General features: G+C 37.0%; 1 protein-coding gene across 5 annotated transcripts in view; it reads right to left on the bottom strand.

Moving 5' to 3' along the window:
• The window catches only part of SLC18A1 (solute carrier family 18 member A1), a 45,065-nt gene extending 18,608 nt beyond the window's left edge, over positions 1-26,457 (bottom strand). Inside the window, exons 1-7 of one of the 5 annotated variants that reach the window (XM_077868946.1) lie at positions 26,311-26,457; positions 25,553-25,614; positions 12,671-12,866; positions 6,511-6,723; positions 4,325-4,546; positions 3,254-3,614; positions 2,561-2,619 (exon numbers count right to left, since the gene is read on the bottom strand). In XM_077868946.1, the coding sequence (XP_077725072.1) occupies positions 2,561-2,619; positions 3,254-3,614; positions 4,325-4,448 (544 nt within the window). In that variant the 5' untranslated portion in view covers positions 4,449-4,546; positions 6,511-6,723; positions 12,671-12,866; positions 25,553-25,614; positions 26,311-26,457. Of the gene's footprint in view, positions 1-2,560; positions 2,620-3,253; positions 3,615-4,324; positions 4,547-6,510; positions 6,724-12,670; positions 12,867-13,744; positions 14,077-15,184; positions 15,341-25,552; positions 25,615-26,310 lie in introns of those variants that run through there. The other 4 variants (XM_077868950.1, XM_077868948.1, XM_077868947.1 and 1 more) reach the window with 4 other exon arrangements.
• Positions 26,458-26,630: the final 173 nt, after the last annotated feature.

Here is a 26,630-nt window from a genome sequence, read left to right as displayed (position 1 = left end):
ATCAGATATTTCCTCTTATCTTATACTGGAAAATATTTTAGCTAAATCAGATCAGTGAGTATGTAGCAAGTAATATCAAACATGGAACTATACTAGAAGATGTGAAATAAAGAGAATATTCAGTTCATGCTCTTTAAGAGGTTCCATCTACTCTAAGACTAGCATACACAAGACTAAGTACCAAACAGGAATATGTTATCAAAAACTAAATTATAGGGCATTGGTGGTGAGCTTGGTAAATCCAGACATGTCTCATCTCCATTTCAGGACAATGCCCTTGAAAGAAAGAAGAATTCCTCCCAAAGTATCTGAATCAGCAGAATTTGAATCCCTTTGCCCTTTCATTACAGATGTATTTGGTTGTTTGATGTCTTATAATCTTCTCCCATTACTTCCTGACATGATCACACTGTCTCCCAAACATGCACATGCTTGGTCTCTCTCTGCTGAGCTTCCAGTGCTTTCTCCTAGGACTTCTGATTTCCAGTCTGTTCAAGGTTAGCTATTCCTATGTCCTTTTTTTTTTTAAATGTCTTTTAAATATTTTACTTATTTATTTGACAGAGAGAGGGAGAGAACACAAGCAGAGGGAGCAGCAGGCAGAGGGACAAGCAGATTCCTGCCTGAGCAGGGACCCCAACCCAGGACTTGATCTCAGGACCCTGGGAACATGGCCTGAGGCAAATATAGTTGCTTAACTGACTGAGCCACCTAGGTGCCCCTATTTCTATGTCCTTTGAGAATAGTGTGACCAACTGTCTCAGTTTGCCAAGGACTTTGCATTCTGGGAGGTCCCTGAATTCCAAAGTAGGATGTCTGGTCACCCTATTTAGGAAAACCAAAACAATTTCTTTTTCACTTTACCCCCTAACGTTGGTTATCATTTTGCTCTTAATTACATTACTTATGGCTCTCAGCTGGGGACCCTTAAGGGTAGTAATGGACATCAACTTCTTTTTCTTTTTTTAAATATTTAATTTATTTATTCATTAGAGACAGAGAGAGAGAAAGAGAGAGAGAGAGAGAGAGAGAGGCAGAGACACAGTCAGAGGGAGAAGCAGGCTCCAAGCAGGGAGCCCGATGTGGGACTCAATCCCGGGTCTCTAGGATCACGCCCTGGGCTGAAGGTGGCGCTAAACCGCTGAGCCACCTGAGCTGCCCCTTTTTAGTATTTTAAAAATCTTAAAGACATGCCACATAAGATTCCCTAAAGACCATACATCTGTTAGAATTAGGCCAACTCAGTATAGTGCCACTGGTTATGGTGCAGAAATAATGTAATTGCATAGACTTAAGCAAGGACTTCAAGCTAAAGAGTTTGGGATACTCTAGCATTAACTTATTTTGCAGGGTGTTTGTTATATCTCCCCTGGCAAGTATCATAAACTCCTAGGCTGGAACCAAGTCATTTCATTCTTTATCTTTCCCCAGTGACTTTTGCCATCAAGATGTATGCGTGCCTCATAAAGTTTTTTAGAGAGAATTCGAGTCTCTTTGATGAAATGGAGAATCCTATTAGTTTTTAATTTACTGTTTGGCATGCGCTGAGATTTTAGAATTTCAGTGAGCATTTCTAACTTGAATTGCCTCATTTTCTTTGATTTACCTAGAATTTTCACAAGTAAGCTGCAGTTCTCAGAACTTTACACATCGAGCTTCTGCTCTTTCCAGCCCTGAATGCAATGGATTCCTGTTAAGCATTGGTTGATAAGAGTCAAAGCTGTACACTGAAAGCAAAGAAAACTTGAGGAGGAGGAATAGAAAAAGCAGAAAAGTAATGAAAAGATAAGAAAAGCAGGAGGTATGTTATTGGGAGCAGAGTCAGCAGAGGCATCAGGGAGCCACTAATGGCTCCAGATGCGGCCTTCTCCTTCAATTAACCTCTAACCCCCACACATCATTCCCTCTTATTTTAATTCTCAGTGTCAATTTCCAAACAATATGTTTACTTACTGTTGTTATTACATCTGCGTTTTATTAGGACATTTATCTGATACTGGATAGACTGTCTTTCTCTTTCTTGTTTTTTTTTTTTTTTTAAGCAAATTTATTTCTCTATCTAAGCTATAACCTTTAATGTCCTTACTTGAAGGCAGTAGACTTTTTGGTATTATCCAGTTGCTATTGTCCAATTTAGATTCTTTGTTGGTGGCTCTTTACCTCTGTGTATCAAAATAATAAAACTTCTTCCCAAAGATGGGATGTTTGTACTAACCTCATTCAAGGGACTACTGACACACACACACACACACACACACACACACACACACACACACACACACAGAGTCATATCTATTAAGACAGCTTTTACAATTTTCCCCAGCTGAAGGAAGTAAAGTAGCTGTTCTTCTACAGCAGAATATACAAATTCCAACTAGACTGATTTGCCATTAGTGTTCTAATGCCCATATCCCAAACTGCAAACCATTTAAATCAGTGTCATAGGCCATTTAGTCAAATGTCTAATTAGCTAATTTGACCCTACTCTCTTCACTGTAGTGCATGTGATAAAATCAAAGGTAATCAGTGAGAGAAATAAAAGAGGAAGCAAATTACTTACTAACTGTGGAGAGAAAGAGGATAACAAAGCCAGCAAACATGGGGATATGATATCCAATCCTAAAAGAGAATTAAAAAGAAAAAGGATACACTCCCAATAGGCATGCATATACTGAGACTATATTTTTTTCATGTAATTCTGAGCAGAAATGCAGTTATTTGAGTACATGATAAAAACATATTTCTGAATGCAAGTGTGCAGATGGGATATGACAACATTAATGTGTATAAGTAAATAAACAAACATGCATATTTACCCATAGACCAGGGTCAAAATCCTCATTTCCAGAAAGGATGGCCTAGTCAGAGTGTATATCCCTTTGAAACATCAGGATAATCTCAAACACTGCTAATAAGCCATTGCTCTAGATTGCAGTAGTCCTGCCTTCAAGCCATGTTCCAGAGTACTGAAATAACATCAGCAGTGTACTTCTGATCACTGGTTTGTTTGTTTGGTTTTTTTTTTTTTTTTGGTGGGGTGGGGGATCCTCAATAGTCATTATACTACTAAGAAAATTTGAAGCCCATGGCATTTCATCAATATCATGTTATCTTTTGGGCAACCAGCTTTCCAAACAGCTGATTTCCCTGGAGACAATGAGTTTTCCCTTATAACTACTTTTATGATACCTTAGCCCATCATTCTCTTATTCCTGAGCCAGTATCATATAGAACATTGCACCCATTGAAATACCTGTTGGTGAGAGGTCCCACAAACGGGTTGACCAGAAGTTGCATCAGAGCCTTTGAAGCAAACAGAACACCAACCCGTACGTTCTCTTCCTCCAAGAACTTTGTGCCTTGGAAGCAGTTGTTTTGTTGTACTGGGATGGCTGCAGTGACTGGAGGGGGGATGGTGCCAGAATTGTCATCTGTCCATGTTGTGCCACTGGGTGAACTTTCTTCAACAGTCATGGTGTTGTTATCAAAGAAGGAGAAGATGGTGGAAAAGGCAGAAGTAAGGACATGCTGAGAAATTGTGGTGGGGCCAAGGTACAGAGGAGCATTGATTTCTTTGAACTCTGTGGCATATAGGAAGTTGGGTACGATGGGCACTGAAAATCAAGAAGAACAAGTGATAAGAACTAAGGATACTTTTTAACACTAATTGGTTCAGGGGGATTACTATGAGCTTTATATTCATGCTCAAGGAAAGTGTCTAAGTGACATGATTTGAAGTCTATTAAAAGACTGTGCCAATATATTAGTAAGTTGAATTTAAATAAAAAAAACACAAAAGATTGCCCAAATTCCAACCTGTATACAATTGATCCTCATTCTCCAAAATTCTGTATTGGCCAATCAGCTACTTGCTAACATTTAGTTGTAATCACAAATCAATGCTCACAGAGTTTTCATAATTTTTCTTAGACACACATACAGAATAGGGGAAATTTCAAGTCATCAGATGTTTACTTCCACAGCCGAGGGCAAAGAAGGTAGGCTCTGTCTTACTGTTTCAACTCTAATACAGAGATGACAGCATGAAAATGGTAGAAGCAAGAAAGTATAGTGCAAGAAGCTCCAGCCCTGGGGTCAGTTGGACAGGACTTGAACCCCAACTTGGCACCTAAGGCAAGTCACATAACATTTCTGAACCTCATTTTCTATTTTGAGTTTTCTAAGCATAAAAACAGAAATTCTCAAGTCCACTTACTGCTGAGTTTTAGCAAAGTGTTTGTTGCCTGCTGGGGCCCAGAGCAAATTAACCCAAATTAATTATAATTTATTAATTATGAATTGATACAAAGACACTCAAACATACCCACTACAGTTAGCAGCATGTTGTCCAGGAGCAGAGCAACAAACACCACCACCAGTACCAGCTTCCGTGACTTTCTCCCCTCCTTTAGCAAGTGCTGAGGAGTGTCCAAAAACCTCCTGAGCATGGTGACAGCTGGGGTGGGGGCGTCTTCTCCAGTTTCTTATGAAAGGTCCTGTTACAGCTATAGGTCTTCTGCAGCCTTTATAGAAGAAAGGAGAAATCCTGCTGGGACAAAAGAAACTCACTATTAAAGTGAAAGGTACAAGTAGTTGCAAATACTAGGATGGTGTTGAACCATTTCTATGCCTGTGTCTCTGCTCACTTCTTATACATCTCAATAATTCCACCTGGTTCTCAGATTGCCTTCTAAGAAAGCACTGCTTACCAGCTTTTTGTATCTGGAATTCTAAGCAGATTCTAGCCCTGTTCACCTAGCTCTGTGTCTCAAATGCCTATCATTTCAATGGTTTTTGTAGATATCTGAGGCCTACTTGTATTATTATTACTTGTTCAACCTTTCCTCTAAATCCATTCTTTTTAAAAACCAAAATACTGTTGTTTTAAAAAATAAATGTGCCATACCAAACAAATTATGGTTTGTGTGCATGCACCAACCCAAAATTATAGCCTATATGGTCTGTATCACCCCCAAACATGTCATGTGCCACAAGTGTTACTTGTGCTGCCCACAGAGAAACTTTGGGCTAGACCAACACTGTCAGTTCACAGATGAGAAATCTGAGACTCAGAATGCTAGAAGAGCTGTTTCATACAATTAGTATCAGACTGGAATGAGACTCCAAGCTTTTTAACTTGCAGGATTATGTTCCACCACCTTCTCTTGTTCCGTGGTACTTAAAACACTTCTCTGTTGTCTGAACCATAAATCCCTGCTCAGGAAGGTGTGTTACTGTGTGTAAATGAAATACTATCGTAATTAGTTCTCTACTTAGGATTTCATGTCATTAAGTCACAGTATTCTGTTAAACTTCAGGTAATGGGGATGCCTGGGTGGCTCAGCGGTTGAGTGTTTGCCTTCGGCTCAGGGCATGATCCCGGGTCCAGGGGTCAAGCCCCTGCACATCAGGTTCCCCGTGAGGAGCCTGCTTCTCCTGTCTGTGTCTCTGCCTTTCTTGTGTCTCTCATGAATAAATACATAAGGTCTTTTAAAAAAAAACCTTCAGGTAATAGTTTCAGGGAAGACTATTTCTGTTTTGGCTTCTGTTGTGGTATCAACAATACTAATCATATATATTTTAAAATATATTACTGTCATGAAATGCCTAGGTTCTAAAATTTATGTAACCTTTGATTCAATAACTCTACTTCTAAGAACATATCTTAAGGAAAAGTTCAGAAATATGGCCAAAGATTTATGTTTAAAATTATGAATTGCTGAATTATTTATATTAGTGAAAAAAAGCAAACATTTTAGTGGTGGAATATAAACAGCTCTTAAAATCAATTTTTAAAAATAATTTCAATGTCTTAGAAATACCCAATAAAATATTAAGGTAAAAAAGGGTATTAAACTGTTTTTGCAGCTTGACCTCAATCACATAAAAAAATTATGTGTATACTTTAAAAGGCTAAAAAAATATACACTCAAGTATCAGCTATTATAATCACTGACTTAAATTATTTTCTTTTTGCTTTTCTGTAATTTCTAAATATTCTTTAATTAACTATTTTAATACAAGTAGTAAATAATTTTAAATGATTATCACTGGAGTTCAATAGTGAGCCTTGTTGGGAGTGTCCTAAGCCCTGAGTTACTCTGTTCTATTCTAAGACCAGAGCTAGGAGAGAAACATCATCCACACTACAGTTGTAAGTGACCAAGTGGTCCCCACCGAACCAAAATCCCAGAGTTTTAACTTTTAACCAGAAAAATGCATGCAGTGATTTAAGATCTTTTAATTCTCTATATAAATAAGGTGTTTCTAAATGCAAATTTACCTAGGATACATAAGGAAGAAAATAAGAGATGAAAAAAAAAGGCAATAGACAACTAGAAGATGTAAAATGGGTAAGTACGATAAAGACAGATCAAAAACCACAACCAAATGAAACAAAACCAAACCAAGAATTTGCCAACCAAACTTTACCGTAGAGTCAAAATTCTCTGTTAAGAGACACAAATTATAAGGAAGGATTAAATGTGTCCAGGGAAAGAAACATCTTACCTTAGAGCCCATCTTGTGTGAGGTACTCAGATATTGGCAGCTGTTAGCGGTATAGCAGGGACTCTGTTCTCTGAGTGGTTGTGCTGATGGATTTATTGCCACCTGTTATCTGAGGATGTCATGTGTGCCCTTTGTCCACAATGATTTAATTGGAACTTCCAACAGGTTTCATTCAGAGCCTTAGTTCCCTGCGTCAGAGGCAGGAAAGCAGGACTGGAGAGGATAAAGAGAGGGGGAAATTATTCAACCAAAGATGGACTGGGCTGGGCTGTTTTTCATCTGTGCTTATCTATCATTGAATTCATTAACTCTTGCATAGGTCTGAATATAAATTGGAAGAGAGAATGAAGCCAGAGTACAGTTCCTGTCCCTTGCTATTTAGTCGAAGGGACTCCAATGTACTCCAGTTGCTTTCCCAGAAGAAACAAATCTTAAAACATCCACCAGACCAAAAGCAAGAAAAAACAAAATCAAAAATAAATCTATGCATGTTGTTCTCAAATCATAAAAATCCAAGCTCTATGTCCTCTGTAAGGCATAGATTGTGCTGCATCTTTGCATCTCAATGCTAGCTGATTGCCTGGAACATAGTAGCCTCCAGTAAATACTTCTTGTATGAATGACTGAATTAATGGCTACAGGAGAGAGTGTGGCTCATCGTTAGGTTCTTGGAGTACCACTACAGTTCTTTATTTTTCTGAGATTAAGAATCATTAGTGGGGCAAAGGACATAAACAATTCACCAAAGATCAAGAGCAGCAGTAGAGGTTTCCAACTTATGGCCCCTCCTAATTGTTTTAAACAACTTGGAGACTTTTACTTTTGGCCAAAAAAGGAGTTTTAAAAGAAACCTGGAAAGAGAAATAAGGGGAAGAGGCAAGGAAATTAAGGGAGCATATGAGTTTCTTATTTCTGTGTAACAAATTTAATGGCTTAAAATAATACAAATTTATTATCTTAGAGATCTGGAGGTCAGAATCCAAAATAGGTTGTATTGGCAAAAAATCAAGGTGTTGGCAGAACTGCAATTCTTCTAGAGGCTCTAGGAGAGAATCTGTTTCCTTGCCTTTTTTTTTTTTTTAGCTTCTAGAAGAGACCTGTATTTCTTGGCTTGCAGCTCCCTTCCACCTTCGAGTCAGCAGCAAGGCGCTAACTCATTTAACACATATTCTCTAGCTCCCTCATTCTTAGCTTCCGGTCTATTTCCTTCACTTACAAGAACTCAAGTAATTGCATTGAGCCCATCCAGATAATCCAAAATCATCTCCATCTAAATATCCTGAACTTAGTCACATCCAACAAAGGCTCTTTACCACATAAGGCAACACATTCACAGGTTCCAGGATTTGAATGTAGACATCTCTGGGGGCATTGTTCTGCCTACTATAGGGAGCATAGCATACTACCCCCTCACACATGCCGTGGCCTGAGTCTTTATGAAGAGAGAGGGTTGGGGCCAAAAAATGGAGGAGACATATTTATTAAATGTCTTTATTAGACATTTACAAGACTCCAGGCATAAGGTAGTGTCCTACATGAAACCCAGGGGACACTTCTGCAACCATGATGTCTACCCTAAGTGCAATTCTGGTACACTGAGGGCTTAGGAAAGCTACCAGCAAAGCAGAGCTATGACTAATAGTGAACACCAGCAGCAGAGGGCTTGGTTGGAGCACCTCCACAGTGAAGAAAAAACTGTTCTGAGTTTTTTTCCAAAAAACTGGGGATGCCCCACGTAACTGGAAAGCCATGGCTTATGAAAGCTGAGGGCCTGAGAAAGCAGGTACAGGTTAAAAATCATCATACTTTGTGCACTAATAGAAACAACAGCAATAATAATAATAATAGTTATCATTTTTGAGCATCTGTTATGTAAGGTATGTTTCTAATACATGTATATATTTGTATTTATATTAGTACTCACAGGCTAGCCAAGTCTGGGCTGTTCTCACAAATGCTCATCACTGTTAATATTCAGAGTGTTGTCTATTAAATAGGAATGAGCTTTTATCTTCCTCTTGTTTAATTTTTTAAATATTAATTCCAGTGTAGATAACATATAGTGTTACATTAGTTTCAAGTGTACAATATAGTGATTCAACAGTTCCATATAGTACTTAGTGTTGATCGAGATAAGTGTACTCTTAATCCCCTTCACCTATTTCAACCATTCCCTTACTCACCTACCCTTTGGTAGCCATCAGTTTGTTCTCTATAGTTAAGAGTCTATTTTTTTTTGTTTGTCTCTTTTTTCCTCCCTTTGTGCATTTGTTTTACTTCTTAAATTCCACATATGAGTAAAATCATATGGCATTTGTCTTTCCCTGGCTGGCTTATTTCTCTTAGCATTTTACTCTCTAGATCCATTCATGTTGTTGCAGATGGCAAGATTTCATTTATTATGGCTGAATAATATTCAATTTCATTGCATATATATATATATACCATCTTTTCTTTGTCTATTCATCTGTCGATGAACACTTGGGCTAAACCACTTCCATGGTTTGGCTATTGTAAATAATGCTGCAATAAACATAGGGATATATATATATATATCCCTATATATAGGGGTCCATATATATAGGATTCCAGTGTCCATGTCTCCTCTTGTCATAAAAACCAAAAGAGGCTGGGCCACTCTGCTCCACCTTGGACTTCTGCAGCAGCCACTTCTCACCCCCTTCTGATGCCTGCAATGCGCCCCCACCCAAAGACGCTGGGTTGCTCCTCTTGGCTTTGCCCGTTGTGTCACAAGCCCACTTGTGGTTCTCCTTGTTGGTGAATTAGTGTTTTTGAATTAGTGTTTTCATATTCTTTGGGAAAATACCCAGCAGTGCAATTACTGAATAGCAGAGTAGGTCTATTTTTACTTTTTTAGGAAACTCCATACTGTTTTCCACAGTGGGTGCAACACTTTGTATTCCCATCAACAGTGCATGAAGGTTCATTTTTCTCTACACCAACACTTTCTTGAGGGTTTTTTTACCCATGCTGACAGGTATGAGGTGATATCTTTGTGGTTTTGATTTGCATTCCCCTGATAGTCAGTGATGTTGAGCATCTTTTCATGTGTCTGTTGGCCATCTGGCTGTCTTTTTTGGAAAAAAAAGTCTGTTCATGTCTTCTGTCCATTTTTTAATTGAATTATTTGTTTTTTTTTATAAGTTCTTTCTATATTTTGAATACTAACCCTTTATTAGATATGCCATTTGCAAATATCTTCTCTCATTCAGGCTGTTAACTTTTAGTCTTGTTGATTGTTTTATTTTACTTGGCAGAAGCTTTTTTATTTTGATGTAATCCTAATAGTGTATTTTGCTTTTGTTTCCCTTGCCTCAAGAGATATATCTAGAAGGATGTTACTATGAACAATGTCTGAAAATTTACTGTCTGGGCTCTCTTCTAGGATTTTTATGATTTCAGGTCTCACATTTAGGTCCTTAACCCATTTTTTAAAATTTATTTATTCATGAGAGACACAGAGAGAGAGAGAGAGGCAGAGACACAGACAGAGGAGAAGCAGGCTCCATGCAGGGAGCCCGATGTGGGACTCCATCCCAGAACTCCAGGATCACACCCTGGGCGGAAGGCAGGCCCCAAACCGCTGAGCCACCCAGGGATCCCCCCCTTAACCCATTTTGAGTGTATTTTTGTGTATGGTATAAGAAAATGGTCCAGTTTCATTCTTTTGCACATAGCTCTCCAGTTTTCCCACCACCATTTGTTGAAGAGACTTTTTCCCATAGCATAGTTCTTGCCTCCTTTGTCAGAGATTAATTGACCATATAATTGTGGACTTATTTATAGACACTCTTTTGTCCTATAGATCTATGCATCTACTTTTGTGCCAGTACCACACTCTTTTGATTACTACAGGTTTGTAATATAACTTGAAGTCTGGAATTGTGATACTTCCAGTTTTTTTTTTTTTTTTTCTGTTTCAAGTTTACTTTGGCTATTTGGGGTCTTTTTTCATACAAATTTTAGGATTATTTGTTCTAGCTCCGTGAAAAATGCTGTTGGTATTTTGATAGGGATTGCATTAAATGTGCAGATTGCTTAGTGTAGTATAGACATTTTAAGAATATTTGTTTTTCCAATCCTCAACTGGGGATTTCTGTTTCTTTGTGCTGCCTTCAATTTCTTCCATCAGTGTTTTACAGTTTACAAAATACAGGTCTTTCACTTCTTTGGTTGAGATTATTCCTAGACATATTATTATTTTTGGTGCAATGTAGGTAAATGGAACTATTTTCTTAATTTCTCCTTCTGCTGCTTCATTATTAGCATGTAGAAATGCAATGAATTTCTGTACATTGATTTTGTTTTTTTTAATTGTTTTTTTTAAAGATTTTATTTATTTATTCATGAGAGGCCCACAGAGAGAGGCAGAGACACAGGCAGAGGGATAAGTAGGCTCCCTCCGGGGAGCCTGATACAGAACCAATCCTAGGATCCTGGGATCACAACCTGAGCTGAAGGCAGATGCTCAGCCACTGAGCCACCCAGGTCCCCTGTACATTGATTTTGTATCGTGCAACCTTACTGAATTCATTTATCAATTTTTCATCCTCTTTTTAAATTTCTTAATGTAAAAAAAATAAAGCTGATGTATATACAATGAAATGCAAATTAATGTACTATTCATGCTAATAGTAGCTATACAAACAGATACAATTCTTTTATCAACCAATTTGGGTTTCTATCTTTTGTCTTTTAAGTCATAAAATGTTCATAACTTTTGACCCAGCAATTTCACTTCTTAGGAATCTATTCTAAGAAAATAAGCTAAAATATGCAGGGAATATTATAGGTACAAAATTCTTATCTTAGCATTTAGGGAAAAATTAAAAATATCAAACATCAAATATCCAACTATAAAAAATCGCATAAGTATGTGGGCTTGAAGAACTTTAGTTGCTGTTAAAACAGAGAAGAAAAGATTATTATGAGGACTACCTAGAAAAATTTATGCATATACATAGATATTATAATGGAAAGTGAAAGGTAGGACATAACACTTTATATATATTCATGGCAGAATTATGCACAATTGTCAAAAGGTAGAGGTAGCCCCAAATATTCATTGATGTATAAATAGGTAAACAAAAAGTAGTATATCCATATAATGGGCTATCAAAAGTGGGATATATCGATACAGTGCTTCCTTAAAAAGGAAGGCAATTCTGGGGCACTTAGTGGCCTAGCTGGTTGAGCAACCCTGTCTTGGTTTCATCTCTGTTGAAGATTTCCTGTAGGTTGGGAGACTTATCCCCAGAGTCAGACTCCACCCTCAGCTCTGAATCTACTTGAGATTTTCCCCTCCCTCTTCCTCTACCCCGCCCCCCATGCTCTTTCTCTCTCAAATAAATAAATGAATCTTAAAAAAAAAAAAAAAAAAGGAAGGAAGGCAATTCTGACACATGCTCATCTTGAGGATGAATCTTGAGGTCATTATGCTAAGTAAAATAAGCCAGTCACAAAAAGACAAATACTGTATAATTCCACTCATAGAAGAAGATATCTAGAGTAGTGACATTCATAGAAACAGAAAGTAGAATGGTGGTTTCCAGGGTCTGGGGGAGAAGAGGAAATGAGGAATTCTTATTTAATTCATAGACTAAACTAATAGAGTTGCAATTTTGCAAGATGAAAAACTGGAGGTGGTTGCACAACAATGTAAATATACTTAATACCACTGAACTGTATGCCTAAAAAATTTTAAGATAATAAACTTTATGTATATTTGACCACAACTAAAAAAGGTTCAAAACTTTATGTATACTATAAAAATATACCTATAAAAACTCCACTCAAATAGGATAAATACACTTCTATTAGTGGTTATGCTAAATGGCAAATTATGGGAGATTCTTTATTTATTATCTAAGTTATGTGGAAAATGTAAAGATAAAAAATTGCCAGTAAAAAAATAATAGCTCAGTCTATATGTTTTTGGACTAGAGAGCTCTGAGTCCCTGATATGGACTAATGATTTCTAGCCAGAGCAGCCTGTTGAGAGCAATTTGGGACTGAAATGGAAGTTTAAGGCTCTTTGATAGTGGTTCTGTTATCACTCCAGTTAAAGTGGCTGGCACACAGCATCATCAGACAGTTTTTTCTCCAGATCAAATAACATGTATAACCTAATTATACCTACCTTTGCTTATGACTGACATGGCCTGCCAGAGCAGATGGTCCTGTAGCTCAAACCTAGAGGGTGCTTTTGTTTCTCATTGTTTCCTGTTTTCCTCACTGTTGAATATTGAACAATCAGTTCAGACTTCCTCTTATATCAAGTGTATGTCAGTGTTCCAGCCTCAGACTAGAGGGGTTTGGTTCCCTGTCACAGGCTTCTGAAAAGAAGGCCAGGAAGATGTTACTTTATGGCTATGACTTACATGACATTGTAGACCCTATACGGGCGGATTTGTGTCCCAAAAGGCAGGGAATTGCTGCGCCTAGTAAATTGCTGTGCCTAGTAAAAGAGCTCATTTCAGATGAAGGAAAATGAGGTGGTTTAAAACCAAACTCAAAATAAGCTGGAACTTCATTGAATAATTGTATTGTAGGGACCCTGGTGGCAAACTGGATAATCAACGAATAAGTAGACTTGAGATTAGGAAAATTCAGCACTGCCCCATTCCCAACCGACGTCTCTTGATCCCCAGTGCTCTTGAGGACATAGCCCTGCCTATGTAGATAGCAAACTCAGAAATGTTTAAAACCAAAGAAGATATAAAATCTGCCCCCTGTGAAACTAGCTTCCTTATCCCTAGAGCCAGGTCCCTTCAAATTGCCTTGCCTTTAGCCAGGCCTACCAGGGGAGCCTGCAGCTAGCTGTCCCTTGACAATACTAGAGTGCCTTTGTAGAATTTGCCCTTAAGGGGCTTTTCTAGCTGTGGCTTTTCACCGATATCTCGATATCTCGGTTATTTCCTTTGTTTCCTCAGTATAGACCTAAGCCTCATACCCACAGGCCTGCCTATCTTGTACTTTTTACATACTTTTACCTTAATTAACCTGGTAAAGTCTCTCCTTTTCTAGTTTCTTATTGCCTTTTAGTATGTCATTTTCAAAAATCCTCCCTTCTATCAAGTCTCAGCCTGCTGTTTTCCCCCTTGATTATCAGGGTGCATCCTCTCTGCCTAGATTCATGCCCACCATGCTTAGGAAATGCAGCCCCAGCTACCTTTACCAGTCAGTGTTTTCATCTCCTTTCTTTAGTGCCCACCTTGGAGTTATGCAGGAGTTGGTTAAGAACAAGACTGGCCAAAAGCCAAAAGCAGAGATATGATATTTTATAACACTTATGGCATTTTTCTTTGATTGCAGTTATCTGCTTCTAGACTGTATACTACTTAAGGGCAAGGTTTTATCTTCTTCATCTTTGCATTCCATGTGGCACCTGGCATCTTGCTCAGTAGAAGTAACTGATAACTATTTGTTGTTATTGTTCTTATGATGATGACGATGATGATGAACTTTCTTGCCTTTTTGAGTATCACTTAAGACTGGCAAAGTATTAGATGCCTTGAAGGAGACTTGCACTTTTCAGAACCTCACTGCTTAAGAATGGAAATAAGCAAATTCCACCTTCCATATGGAATTCAGCTCCCAATCTCACTCACTTTGACTGTATGAGCAGAATTCCACAAGCAGAGTTGAGAGTTTTGACATCTATCACTGGCTCTTGGGATCTTAGCCTCAGCAATAGCTCCTTACTAGCCATAATTCTAGAGCAGGGATGGAAAATCTACCATCTCATGCACGACTGCACTGAATCAGAGTCTGTAGAAATATTCATGGATGGTATTGTCTCTTAAAAACAAGGGCCATGTTTTCTATAAATATCTTTCTATAAATACCAGGAAACAGAAAAGAAGCACCTGAATTAGCAGAGTTTGGGGCCTACTTCTGCTATTCACCAGGTATGAAACCTTGGATAAACTACTTGATTTCTTTGTGCCTCAGTTTACAAACTTATAGAATTGATGTGGAGATTCAATGAGTAGATTAACAAGGAGTACCTGTGAGACTGCCTAGCACATAGTAGTCATATAACACTAGAGTCTGTGAACTTATTTATCAGAAAAACAGTAAAACATTGACCCTGCTCCAACTGAACTCTATTTTGGAGTAGAATTTACAAACAATTAAGTTCCCTAAAATAAATTCCTCTTCTTAATGGACCATCCACCATGAACTGCTTCACTGCAGTTCTTGTTTACCATGATAATTTACATGCCTTGCTCAAGACTGTCATCAGACACTGAATTAATGTTCCTCTAATCCAAATGCTCTCCAAATTCTAACTGGAAAGATCTGCCTTTCCATGAAGACCAATGTAACCTAAGTAAATCTTAGGTGACTTTTCCCTTACCAGTTAGACAATCAGTGTGTCATTTTATGCTGTTTTGCACATTCTTTTGTCAAATCAAATGTGTTAATCTTGTCTCCACCATTTAAACTTAAGCTTCTTAGAAATAAGATTTTAGATACGTCATCTTTACTTTAATGCGACACTGGTCCAAAGAAACTGTCTGCCTGAAAGCACAAGGCTCGATTCAATGGAGTCCAGTCTGCTTACCACTTAGGAACAGAAATATGTCCTCTAATTCTCCCAAGGCTTTCCAGTGCCTAGCACCATGTTGAGTTCATTATTGGTACTCACTCAATATGCATTTGTTGATAGAAAATTTTATTCAGGCTTTAACTGCACCTCTTTAATGAGTACATTGTAAGTAAATCAGGACATAAGGCCTTCCCATTTAGGATGGTCATATTCAGACATTGAGATAGTACAGGTATGTTGCCATGACAACCAGTGGGAAAATAGGGATGGTCCAGATCAGAATAAATCCTTAGAATTTTTCCTGAGAATCCCAGATGTTCTAAGTCTAGCTTGTCCCCAAGTCATCTTTGCAGTCAAAGTAGGAGCTTCAGGCAGACATTAATTCAGGGCCTGGGCCTTGGATTCTTATTTTAGAGAATTATAATCCCCGCCTCTCTGAGGAATAATTTAGTCTTTCAAAGGACCCCTAAATAGGGATAGAATAGACCATCTACAATTACCCTTCATCAGAGGTAATTTCCCAGACTTAAAGAAATGTATACATAGGTGACAGAGCTAGAACTGAGCAGCTATGGAAGCTATGGACAAAAAAAGATTCTAAAGTTTAGGAAGGTTAGAATGTCTTCTTAGCCCTGCTACTATCTTGCTTCTGGAATTTGGGAAAATCACTGTACTTCCCTGAACTTCAGTTTCTTCACCTAAAACATGGAGAGTAAAGTCTAGTTGATTCCTAAGGTCTATTCTAAGCCAAATAATCATGAACTAATCTTAGAGGTAAAACAGTGAGTTCTCATCAAATGCTGATTCTGTGTCATGTCACTACTTTAACCCAGATTACTTCCAGGTCTCTGTAATACAGAACTTTCCACTTGCCTGATTGTATACTTATTTTACCTCCCTCTGCCTGTTAAAATAAAAACTCTACCATTTTAACCAGAAGCATCTTAACATTCTTAATTTTATTGCTGATTAAAAATGTAATGAAGGCTCATGCAAAAAAAAATATTGACGGAATACAAAACCTCCCATAACTCAGAGACTACCACTGATAATACGTGTTCATATTCCTTTCCAATATTTCCTCTGAGGGTATGTGTAGATAATAGAGATTATACTGTGTATGCCATTTCATATAGAATTTCAACTTAATACTGTATTGTGAAAAATTTCCTATGGTTAAAATATTTCTCTTTGTCTTAATGTTTGAATAGTACTCCCACACATAGACACATCAGCATTTATCCAACTGATTTCTTTTTGTTTGGAACATTTAGGATGAGAAAGGCTTTGACAAAGGGCAGAAAAAGAAAGGCTTTTTTTTTTTTTTTTTTTTTTTAAAGAAAGGCTTTGACAAAGGGCATCGAGAGTTTCAAACTTTTTCCCACTTCACACTACGAGGCATGATACAGCCACTACCTGGTAAAAGAATTTCATTTCTTTTTCTTGGATTTACATGTTTAAACATTTGTACCATTTGTTCAGTAGCCATTGTACTGATTATAGGGGGCCCTCTATTGTTCTCTCTCTTTCCAAACACATCAACGACCCTAGTGACAATGAAAACAATATAGAATAAAATTAGAGATCTATTTTCAGGAGGTCAATACAATTTTCAGCCTATAAAGCTCACTTTTCTGTCTGATAGTCAGAAACACAAAATAACCAACACATCAACAACAAAGAGAAAATGCACACACACACACACACACACACATACACACCCATACATACATGCAGGAATTAATTAACTTCCTTTCCCAGCTGCTGCCAAAAATTTTATATTGATGATTTTATACTGGTTTTTGCCATGTTACAGGGAAATGTACAGCTCTGTTTATTTAAACTGCTGTGGTTTGTCTTTTTTTTTTTTTTTTTTTTGGTTTGTCTTCATAATGCTTTCCTTGATCAAAAATTTCCAGCAAGTCAAGAGAGAAACACTGCATATGGGGAAAATTAGATCACTGGCATGAGCTTTTCTTTCACTTCCCTTCTCTGATTTTCTTCCCCCAAAATCATTTGTGATAAAAGAATAAGCTTTTGCATTTCTTTTTTGAGATATTGATTTCTAGAAACCTTCTTTTAAATCGTAGAGAACTATCACATAAAATCTTCCCAACTGACATATGGATGCTCAGAGACAGAAGGGATTGAGTCACACTGTGCATTAGAAGATAGTCCATACTGAGACTGTAGCTGGTGACTCTGAATCTCATGTTTTGACCACATTCCCTAATGCTGGGGCCGGCTGGTCTTGCATTCCTTGGGGATAAAGTAAGGGCACGATTTCAACAAATAATAAAGGAACAATAACCAGCATACAGGATGAATATACCTTAGGGGAGAAAAAAAATCCTTCCACGTGGAAGTATGAGATTGGTGAAAAGCTGCTCATCCTTAGAAAAGGAGTGACACTTTTGGTTCATCTAATAGACATTTATGAAATGCTATGTGCAATTTGCCTTGCTAGGTACTATAGATATAAGACACTGGAAAATTACAACATACAATGTCTGCTTAATACAAACTGGTTAGGGAGACATGCCATTTATAAAAACTCTTAGAAAAGAACCTGACACATAGCAATTAATATGTAAATGTTTGATCAATCAAAGTATATAATAATAATGCCAGCTGATATATATTTAGCTTTTGTTGTTTGTCAAATCAATCTCTTTTAAGGCATTACTATCTCTTAAGGCTTACAAGTTTATGAGGAAGGTAGTCTCATGTTTCTCAGTTTACAAATGAGACTTGGAAAGAATAAATAAACAAATTTTTGTCCACGATCATAGAACTAATAAAATCAGGACTTAAATTAAATCTGTCTGGCTCCAGAGCCTCTAAACCATTCCTGAGGTTACACTCCCTGTGTGAGTAAATGTGAGTTTGGATAGTTAATGTCCACTTAAAAGGGGAAAAAAAGATACCCCCTAAAAAACTGCAATTATCAATTATTTATTTCACTACACAATGTCTCCTGATTTTTATCGGGGTACAAAAGTGTTTTATGCTATTGCAATTGGTCTATATTTGTGTCTAGCTCTTTTTATTCACTATTATTTTGTACAAATAGTTCAATATACTTAAAATCTACTAGCTATATATGTATACCAGTATCCATTAAATATAGAATCCTTCTACCAAAAATCTATTAGAAGTAATAAATGAACTTACTAAAACTAAAGCACACAGAATTAATGTACAGAAATATGTTGCATTTCTATACACTAATAATGAAGTAGCAGAAAAAGAAATTAAGAAAACAATTCTACTTACAACTGCAGCCAGGAATAAACTTAATCACAGGGTCAAAGACCTATACTCTAAAAACTGTAAGACATTGATGAAAGAAATTGAAAATAACACAAATAAATGAAATGATATCCCATGCTCACAGATTGGAAGAATTAATATTGTTAAACTTTCCATACTACTCAAAGCAATCTACAGATTCAATGCAATCTCTATTAAAATACCAATAGCTCTTTTCAGAGAACTAGAACAAATAATATTAAAATTTATAGGGAACCACAAAGACCCAAATAGCCAAAGCAATCCTGAGAAAAGATAAAGATGGCAGTATTACTATCCCAGATTTTGAGATATCTTACAAAGCTATAAAATCAAAACAGCATGGTGTTGGCACAAAAACAGACATAGATCAATAGAACAGAATAGAGAGCCCAGAAATAAGACCACACTTATAAGGTCAATTAATCTACAACAACAGAAGAAGGAATATTCAGTGGGGGTAAAGACAGTCTCTTCAATAAATAGTGTTGGGAAAACTGGACAGCTACATGCAAAAGAATGAAACTGGGTTACTTTCATACACCATATAGAAAAATCGACTCAAAATAGATTAAAGACCTAAAGGTGAGATTTGAAATCATTAAACTCCTGGAAGAAAACATAGGCAGTCATCTCTGACATTAGCCATAGCAACATATTCATGGATTTGTCTCTTGAGGAATGGGAAACAAAAGCAAAAATAAACTATTGTGACTACACAAAAAAAAAAAAAAAAAAAAAAAAAAAAAAAAAGCTTTTGTACAGAAAAGGAAGCCAGCAACAACAACAACAAAAAAGACAACCTACTAAATTGGGAGAAAATATTTGCAAATGATGTATTCAAGTTAATATCCAAAATATACAAAAGCTTATAAAATTCAACACCGATCCCCCCAAGTATTTTTTCAAATAATCTCCTAGATATTTTTTCAAAGAATATATCCAGATGGTCAACAGACACATGAAAAGATACTTAACATCACTAATTACCAGAGAAATGCAAATCAAACCACAATGAAGTATCACCTCACGCCAGTCCGAATAGCTAGTATCAACAAGACAAGAAATAACAAGTGTTGGTGAGGATATGGAGAAAAACTCCATGTGCACTGTTGGTGGGAATGTAATTGTTGAAGCCTTGTGGAAAACAGTATGGAAGTTCCTCAAAAAATTAAAAATAGAAATAGTGTATGATCTTGCAATTCCATTACTGGGTGTTTACCCCCCAAAATAAAACCATTAATTCAAAAAGTTATATGCACCCCTATGTTTATTGCAGCCTTATGTAAACAGCCAAGATATGGAAGCAGGCTAAGTGTCCATCAGTAAATGAATTAAGAAGACATGATATGTATGTGTGTGTGTGTGAGAGAGACAGAATATTATTCGATCATAAAAAAGAATGAGATCCTGCCATTTGTGAAATTATGGATGGACCTAAGGGGTAATATGCTAAGTGATATGTGTGGAATATTATTTTAGATTCCACATATAAGTGAAATAATATGGGTTTTTTTTTTCAGTCTAACTTAGTAACACACAAAGCAACACACAAAGCAGAAACAGATCCAGAGGTTGCCAAAGGAGAAGGGGGTACAGGTATGATCAAAATGGATGAAAGGGAGTGAGAGGTACAGTCTTCCAGTTATGGGAAGAATAAGTCATGAGGATGAAAGGTACAGCATAGGGAACATAGTCAATTGTATTGCAATAGTATTGTAAGGTGACAGATGGTGCTACACTTTTGGTGAAAATAGCATAATCTCTATGTTATACACCTGAAACTAATGTAACTAATGTATAGTTGTGTGCCAACTATATCTCAATTAAAAAAATAAAATTGTTAATAGCCATACACAGATATAAATACAAATTCTTTGTCCAGTTCACTATTGTTAGACATTTGGGTTATTATTTCATTTTTGCTATGATGAATAATAGTATTACTGTAACAAGCTATAAACATGGTTGTATTAACTTTGTTTAATAATCACATTCTTGAGATTACTGAAACAAATTATTGGATCAAACACCATGACCAATTTTGTGATCCCTAACCCACACCAGGTTGCTCTATAGAAGGAATGGCTAATTTACAAAGCTAGGAGAAAAGTGTTGGTTACCTCTTAGTCCCTAATCCTGTCAACATTTTAAAAAATCATTTGGTTAGTTCTGATAACTTTAACAGATGCAGTGAAACCTCATGGTTGTTTCAGTTTGAATTTCTTCATTTTTAGGGAAACTAAAATTTTTCTGGATTTTCCTATCTTTATTTTTCTATATGTAAAATATTTATTTTGGCTTTTGTTTTTTTATATGAAGAAAATGTTTTTTAAAACATGAGGAAAAGTGTCTAAATATTAATACTCTAATTTTTTTTTAATTTTTTTTTATTTTTATTTATTTATGATAGTCACAGAGAGAGAGAGAGAGGCAGAGACACAGGTAGAGGGAGAAGCAGGCTCCATGCACCGGGAGCCCGATGTGGGATTCCATCCCGGGTCTCCAGGATCACGCCCTGGGCCAAAGGCAGGCGCTAAACCGCTGCGCCACCCAGGGATCCCTTAATACTCTAATTAACTGAGGAACTCTCATGTTCAATTTCAATTGACTAATATTTTTGAGTTATCTGTCAATTATATCATAAAACCTTAAGGAATTTTAAAATAAAAATAATTATAATTGTCCAAGAAGTTGGAGATGGTGCCAAGTAATACCAACTACCTGACACAATCATATAGAAATTTAACACCTGTGAATCTATAAATGGATATCTCATTTATCCAATTACTCAGTGATGCTTAATTATTTTTTTTAAGAGTTTCAGATTCCTTTGAGAATCTGATAAAAATTTATGAGTCATTTCCATGAAAAATACTCATATGCATAATGTTTATTTTGTATAAGGATTCTATTCCTAGATAATGACACCTGTTTTACAGCAATCTTAAACTTATCTCTATTATTTTTCCTTTCATAATGTTTCCCCTAAGTGTACTCTTCTCAACCCCATTGCCAATCCCCTTGCTCTGTATCTGAGATTACAGAAAGGTATAGCAGAGGAGAAAAATATAAATGGACACTTATCAGTGCTGTCATTAGAGGTCTGAGTTCTGTGACAGAGATAAAGCCAGAGTGCTGTGGAAGTGCTGCAGGAGAGCCATCAGTCTAGTTTGAATCATTCCTGATCACCCAGACCATTTCAATAGCACCCTAACTGATCTCTCAGTTTCTTTCTCGTCTTTTGTCTCAGTTCTTCACCCAGTAGAACAAGATGTTTTAAAGTCTAATTGGATAACATTATTCCTTAAAACAACTTTCTGCTAACCCTAATAAAATTCAAACCCCCATCCATATCTTCCAAGGCTTTATCTGACCTGGCCCAGCCTTCTCTCCTACTACTCTCTGTTTAGCTAAATTCTTTCTGGCTGCACTTTAATTCTACCTCAGGACTTTCTACTTACTGTTGTCTCTACGTGGTTCACACATCTTCTGGGCTTCCATGACATCCTTTCTCTTTTAATTTGGGTCTCAGATGGCTGAGACCTTGACTATACCACTTAAAATCTTCTATCCTTCACCTTGTTTTGTTATTTTTCATCATACTTGTCACTAGGCACTTTATTAATCTGTTGCTTGTTTTCTAATTTTCCCACTCTTTTATTCTTTTAAAGATTTTATTTATTTATTCATGAGAGACACACAGAGAGAGAGAGAGCCCAATGTGGGACTCGATCCCAGGATCTGGGATCACGTCCTGAGCCAAAGGCAGACGCTCAACCGCTGAGCCACCCAGGCGTCCCGACTTTCCCACTCTTATAAGTGCCATGAGGACAGAGACTTTGTTTATTTACTGGTATATGTCTAGGGCTTAGAACAGTACCCAGGACATATTTGTTCAAATATTTGTTAAATGTAAATATAAGTCAATTGTCCGAATATTTGTTAAATAGATTTTGAGGTTATATTTTTTACAGAACTAAAACAAACAATCCTAAAATTTGTATGGAACCAAAAAAGAACCCAAATAGACAAAGGTATGTTAAAAAAGAAAATCAAAGCCGGGGGCATCATAATTCCAGACCTTAAGCTATATTACAAAGCTGTAATCATCAAGACAATATTGCACTGGCACAAAAACAGACACAGAGATCAATGGAACAGAATAGAGAGCCCAGAAGTGGACCCTTAACTCTATGGCCAACTAATCTTTGACAAAGTAGGAAAGAATATCCAATGGGAAAAAAAGAAAAAAGTCTCTTCAACAAATGATGTTGAGGAAATTGGACAGCTACATGCAGAAGAATGAAACTGGACCACTGTCATACACCATATACAAAGATTAACTTGAAATGAATGGAAGACTTAAATATGAGACAGGAATCCATCAAAATCCTAGAGGAGAACAAGGCAACAACCTCTGTGACCTTGGCCACAGCACTTCTTGCTAGACAAGTCTTTGGAGATAAGAGAAACAAAAGCAAAAATGAATTATGGAGACTGCATCAAGATAAAAAGCTTTTGCATAGCAAAGGAAACAGTCAACAAAACTAAAAGACAACCTACAGAATGGGAGAAGATATTTACAAATGTTTTGTCAGATAAAGGACTAATATCTAAGATCTATAAAGAACTTATCAAACTCAACACCCAAAAAACAAGCAAAAAATTCAGTCAAGAAATGGGCAGAATACACAAACACACATTTCACCAAAGGAGACCTCCAGATAGCCAACAGACACATGAAAAAACACACAACATCACTCAGCTTCAGGAAAATACAAATCAAAACCATAATGAGATATCACCTTACACTGGTCAGAATGGCTAAAATTAACAACTCAGGAAACAACAGATGTTGGCAAGGATGCAGGGAAAGGGGAACTCTCTTATACTGTTAGTGGGAATGCAAACTCTGGAAAACAGTGTGGAGTTTCCTCAAAAAGTTAAAGATAGAACTATCCTGTGACTTAGCAATTGCACTATGAGGCATTTATCCAAGGCATACAAACAGTGATTTGAAGGGGCACATGTACCCCAATGTTTCTAGCAGCAATACCCACAATAGTCAAAACATGGAAAGAACCCAGATGTTCACCGCAGAAGAATGGATAAAGAAAGGGTATATATATATATATATATATATATATATATATATATATATCGAATGGAATATTACTCAGCCATCAAAAAGAATGAACTCTTACCATTTGCAACAATGTGGGTGGAGCTAGAGGGTATTATGCTAAGCAAAGTAAGCCAGTCAGAGAAAGACAAGTACATATGATTTCACTCATATGTGCAATTTAAGAAACAAAACAGATGAACATAGGGGAAGGGAAAGAAAAATAAAATAAAAGGAAACAGAGAGGGAGACAAACCATAAGAGACTCTTAGCTATAGGGAACAAACTGAGGGTTTCTGGAGGGTAGATGGGTGGGGGAATGGAGTAAATAGTTGATGAGTATTAAGGAGGGCACTTGAAGTAATGATCACTGGGTGTTATATGCAACTGATGAATTAATGAATTCTACCTCTGAAACTAATATATATATTATATATTAATGAATGTTAATGTTATGTAATATAATGTTAATGTTAATGAAATTGAATTTAAATTAAAAAAATTTTAAATAAATGTTGAGGTAAATACTTTAGGCCAGGTCATGATCTCAGGGTCCTAGGATTGAACCCCATGTTAAGCTTTCCATTCAGCAGGGAGTCTGCTTCTCCCTCACCCTTTGCTCCCCCTCACCCCCTCCATTTGTGCTTTCTATTTATCAAATAAAGAAATAAAATCCTGAAAAAAAAAAGTAGAGGGGCCCCTGCATGGCTCAGTCAGCTAAGCTCCTGCCTTTGGCTCAGGTTATAATCTCAGGGCCCTGCATCAGTCTTCCTGCTCCTGGGGAGCCTGCTTCTCCCTCTCCTCCCTTCTCATGCTCTCTCTCTTAAATAAAGAAAGAAAATATTTTATAAAATAAAAAAAATTAAGAGGTAGAATTCTCTCACATATATCTACATATATACTTATATATGTACATATATACATACATACTTATATGTAGATATATGTACTTTTCTACATTTGTGCTTATATAAACATGTATATACTTATAATACTACATATTTATATACTACCTAAAACGTCTACAAATTTATCTACTTTGCAGTTGCTTTTTAAAAAACTTACTAATTTAATTTGATATATATATATATTTTTTTAATTTCAACACTTAAGTCTATGCTGAATTCTTCAAAGGTTAAGGAGTACCTTTGACTCGATAGGAATGGACATCTAGATTATTTCTAGATTTTTGTAATTTTAAAATATTTCAATGAATATGTGTGTATATATCCATGTATATGTATATCAATATAGATCACATATATAATACTATGTGATGTTTATCATATATAATTGAAAATATTCATCATATATACTGATACAGATAAATAGGTGAGTCTGACACCACCAAATTGCTTTTCTAGATATCATACCAATTATACTTTTAGCAATAAATATGAAAATTCTTGTTTCCTTATGTTTTTGCCAACCTAATTGTTGTCATTCTCAGAAATTAAAGCAACATTATGTCTCATACTGTTTTCTCTTTCTTTTCTTTAGTTATTAAGACATACTAAATGATGCTCAATATCACTCAAAATTAAGGAACACTTGCTTCAGTGGTATGGTTCAAAAAGAGCTGTGGGCATTTATACCAAAGGGCATGAAAATGAGATTCACTTAAAATAGACTTTAAATAACCAAGTAATATTCACTTAATTTGTAATATACCATCATGACATATGGTTCAAATCCTAAAATTTTCGCATATGTGAAAAAGTTTATTACTCTCTTAAGCATCCATGGTCCCATCACATCACAGTGGTTTTCTAATGGCCAAATACAATGAATATTTGTAATACTTTTATGACTTGCCTTCTCTTTGGTTTTTGGCATTATACAATAATCTGTCCTAAAGCTTTTCTCTTCCTTTTGCTTCTAGGACATGTGTTCTAGGTTTTCTCCAACTCTAATATCATCCCAAATTTGATTGCAGGATACTCTACATTTGTTCATCCCCTAATCTTAGTGATCCCATATAAGTGGTCTTTAGCACTTCCCCACAGTACACCCATTCTCTGACTTATTTATTTTATTTCTATATTACCTACATGGTGATAAGTCACGAATTTTGATCTCATTCAGCCTAGGTATCTTCTCCTGAGGCATTTACCTATATAATCAAATAGAAATCTCATTCAGAATATTCCACTGGAAACTTAACAGATCCCCAATTAGCTTTTCACTTTTCCTCCACCACCACCTGCAAAGTTCTTCACTTCCTTCTCTATTCCCCACCTAAAAAAAGCACCACAATCAATTCAATCACTCAGACCCTACCTAAGCCTGGCCTGTCAACCTCCACAACCACCTAGTCATTCTTATATGAGTTCTATCTCTTAAATAGTATCGACATATGTCACACTTTGTTTCACACTGCTAACAGTACCCTACATATTTCACCCTGTTTTTTGGATAGATGCATAAATGAATTCATTGGATCAGTAAAGTGCAGGAAATGATGGCACAAAGTGCCCTATGTTAATCACTAGAACAAATTTACTCATTGTTTTTCTCTCTCTCTCTTTTAAAATATTTTCTTTATTGATTGATGAGAGACACACAGAGAGAGAGAGAGAGAAAGAGAGAGGCAGAGACACAGGTAGAGGGAAAAGCAGGCTCCATGCAGGGAGCCCCATGCGGGACTCTGATTCCAGGACCCCAGGGATCACCCCCTGCGCCAAAGGCAGATAGATGCTCAACCACTGAGCCACCCAGGTGCCCCTAGAGCATCTTTCTCTTTTACAAAGTGCTTTTTCAGATTTCGAGGTTTCGTTATTCAAGGTCATGGAAATGGACACCAGTTGACCTTTTCTTCTCTGCGCTCGCCTTTCTTCCCCCTCCGTGCCTTCATGCGCCTCCCTTTTTTCCTTCTCTTCCTCTCTTAAGTCTTGCCTTCCCGGGACCCTCTCAACGCTTCTCCCCGCCGCCCTGGCCCCGCGCCCTCCCTCGCAGCACGCTGGTCAGCTCCCCTCGCCAGTGCGCGGACTCAGCCCCGCCCACCCGGAGCCGGAGTCACGAGGCTGCAGGAGGGGAGCCGCGAGGGGGCGGGGCAATGGGCGGGGCGGGGGCGGGGCAAGGCCGAGGCTCCGCAGCGCGCATGGGCGGAGCCGGGAGCCTAGGCCACCC

Source organism: Canis aureus, chromosome 24 (assembly GCF_053574225.1).
Source record: "Canis aureus isolate CA01 chromosome 24, VMU_Caureus_v.1.0, whole genome shotgun sequence".
Classification (NCBI taxonomy): domain Eukaryota; kingdom Metazoa; phylum Chordata; class Mammalia; order Carnivora; family Canidae; genus Canis; species Canis aureus.
Note: the sequence above shows the minus strand (reverse complement) of the source record. Positions and strands in the feature narration are given on the sequence as shown.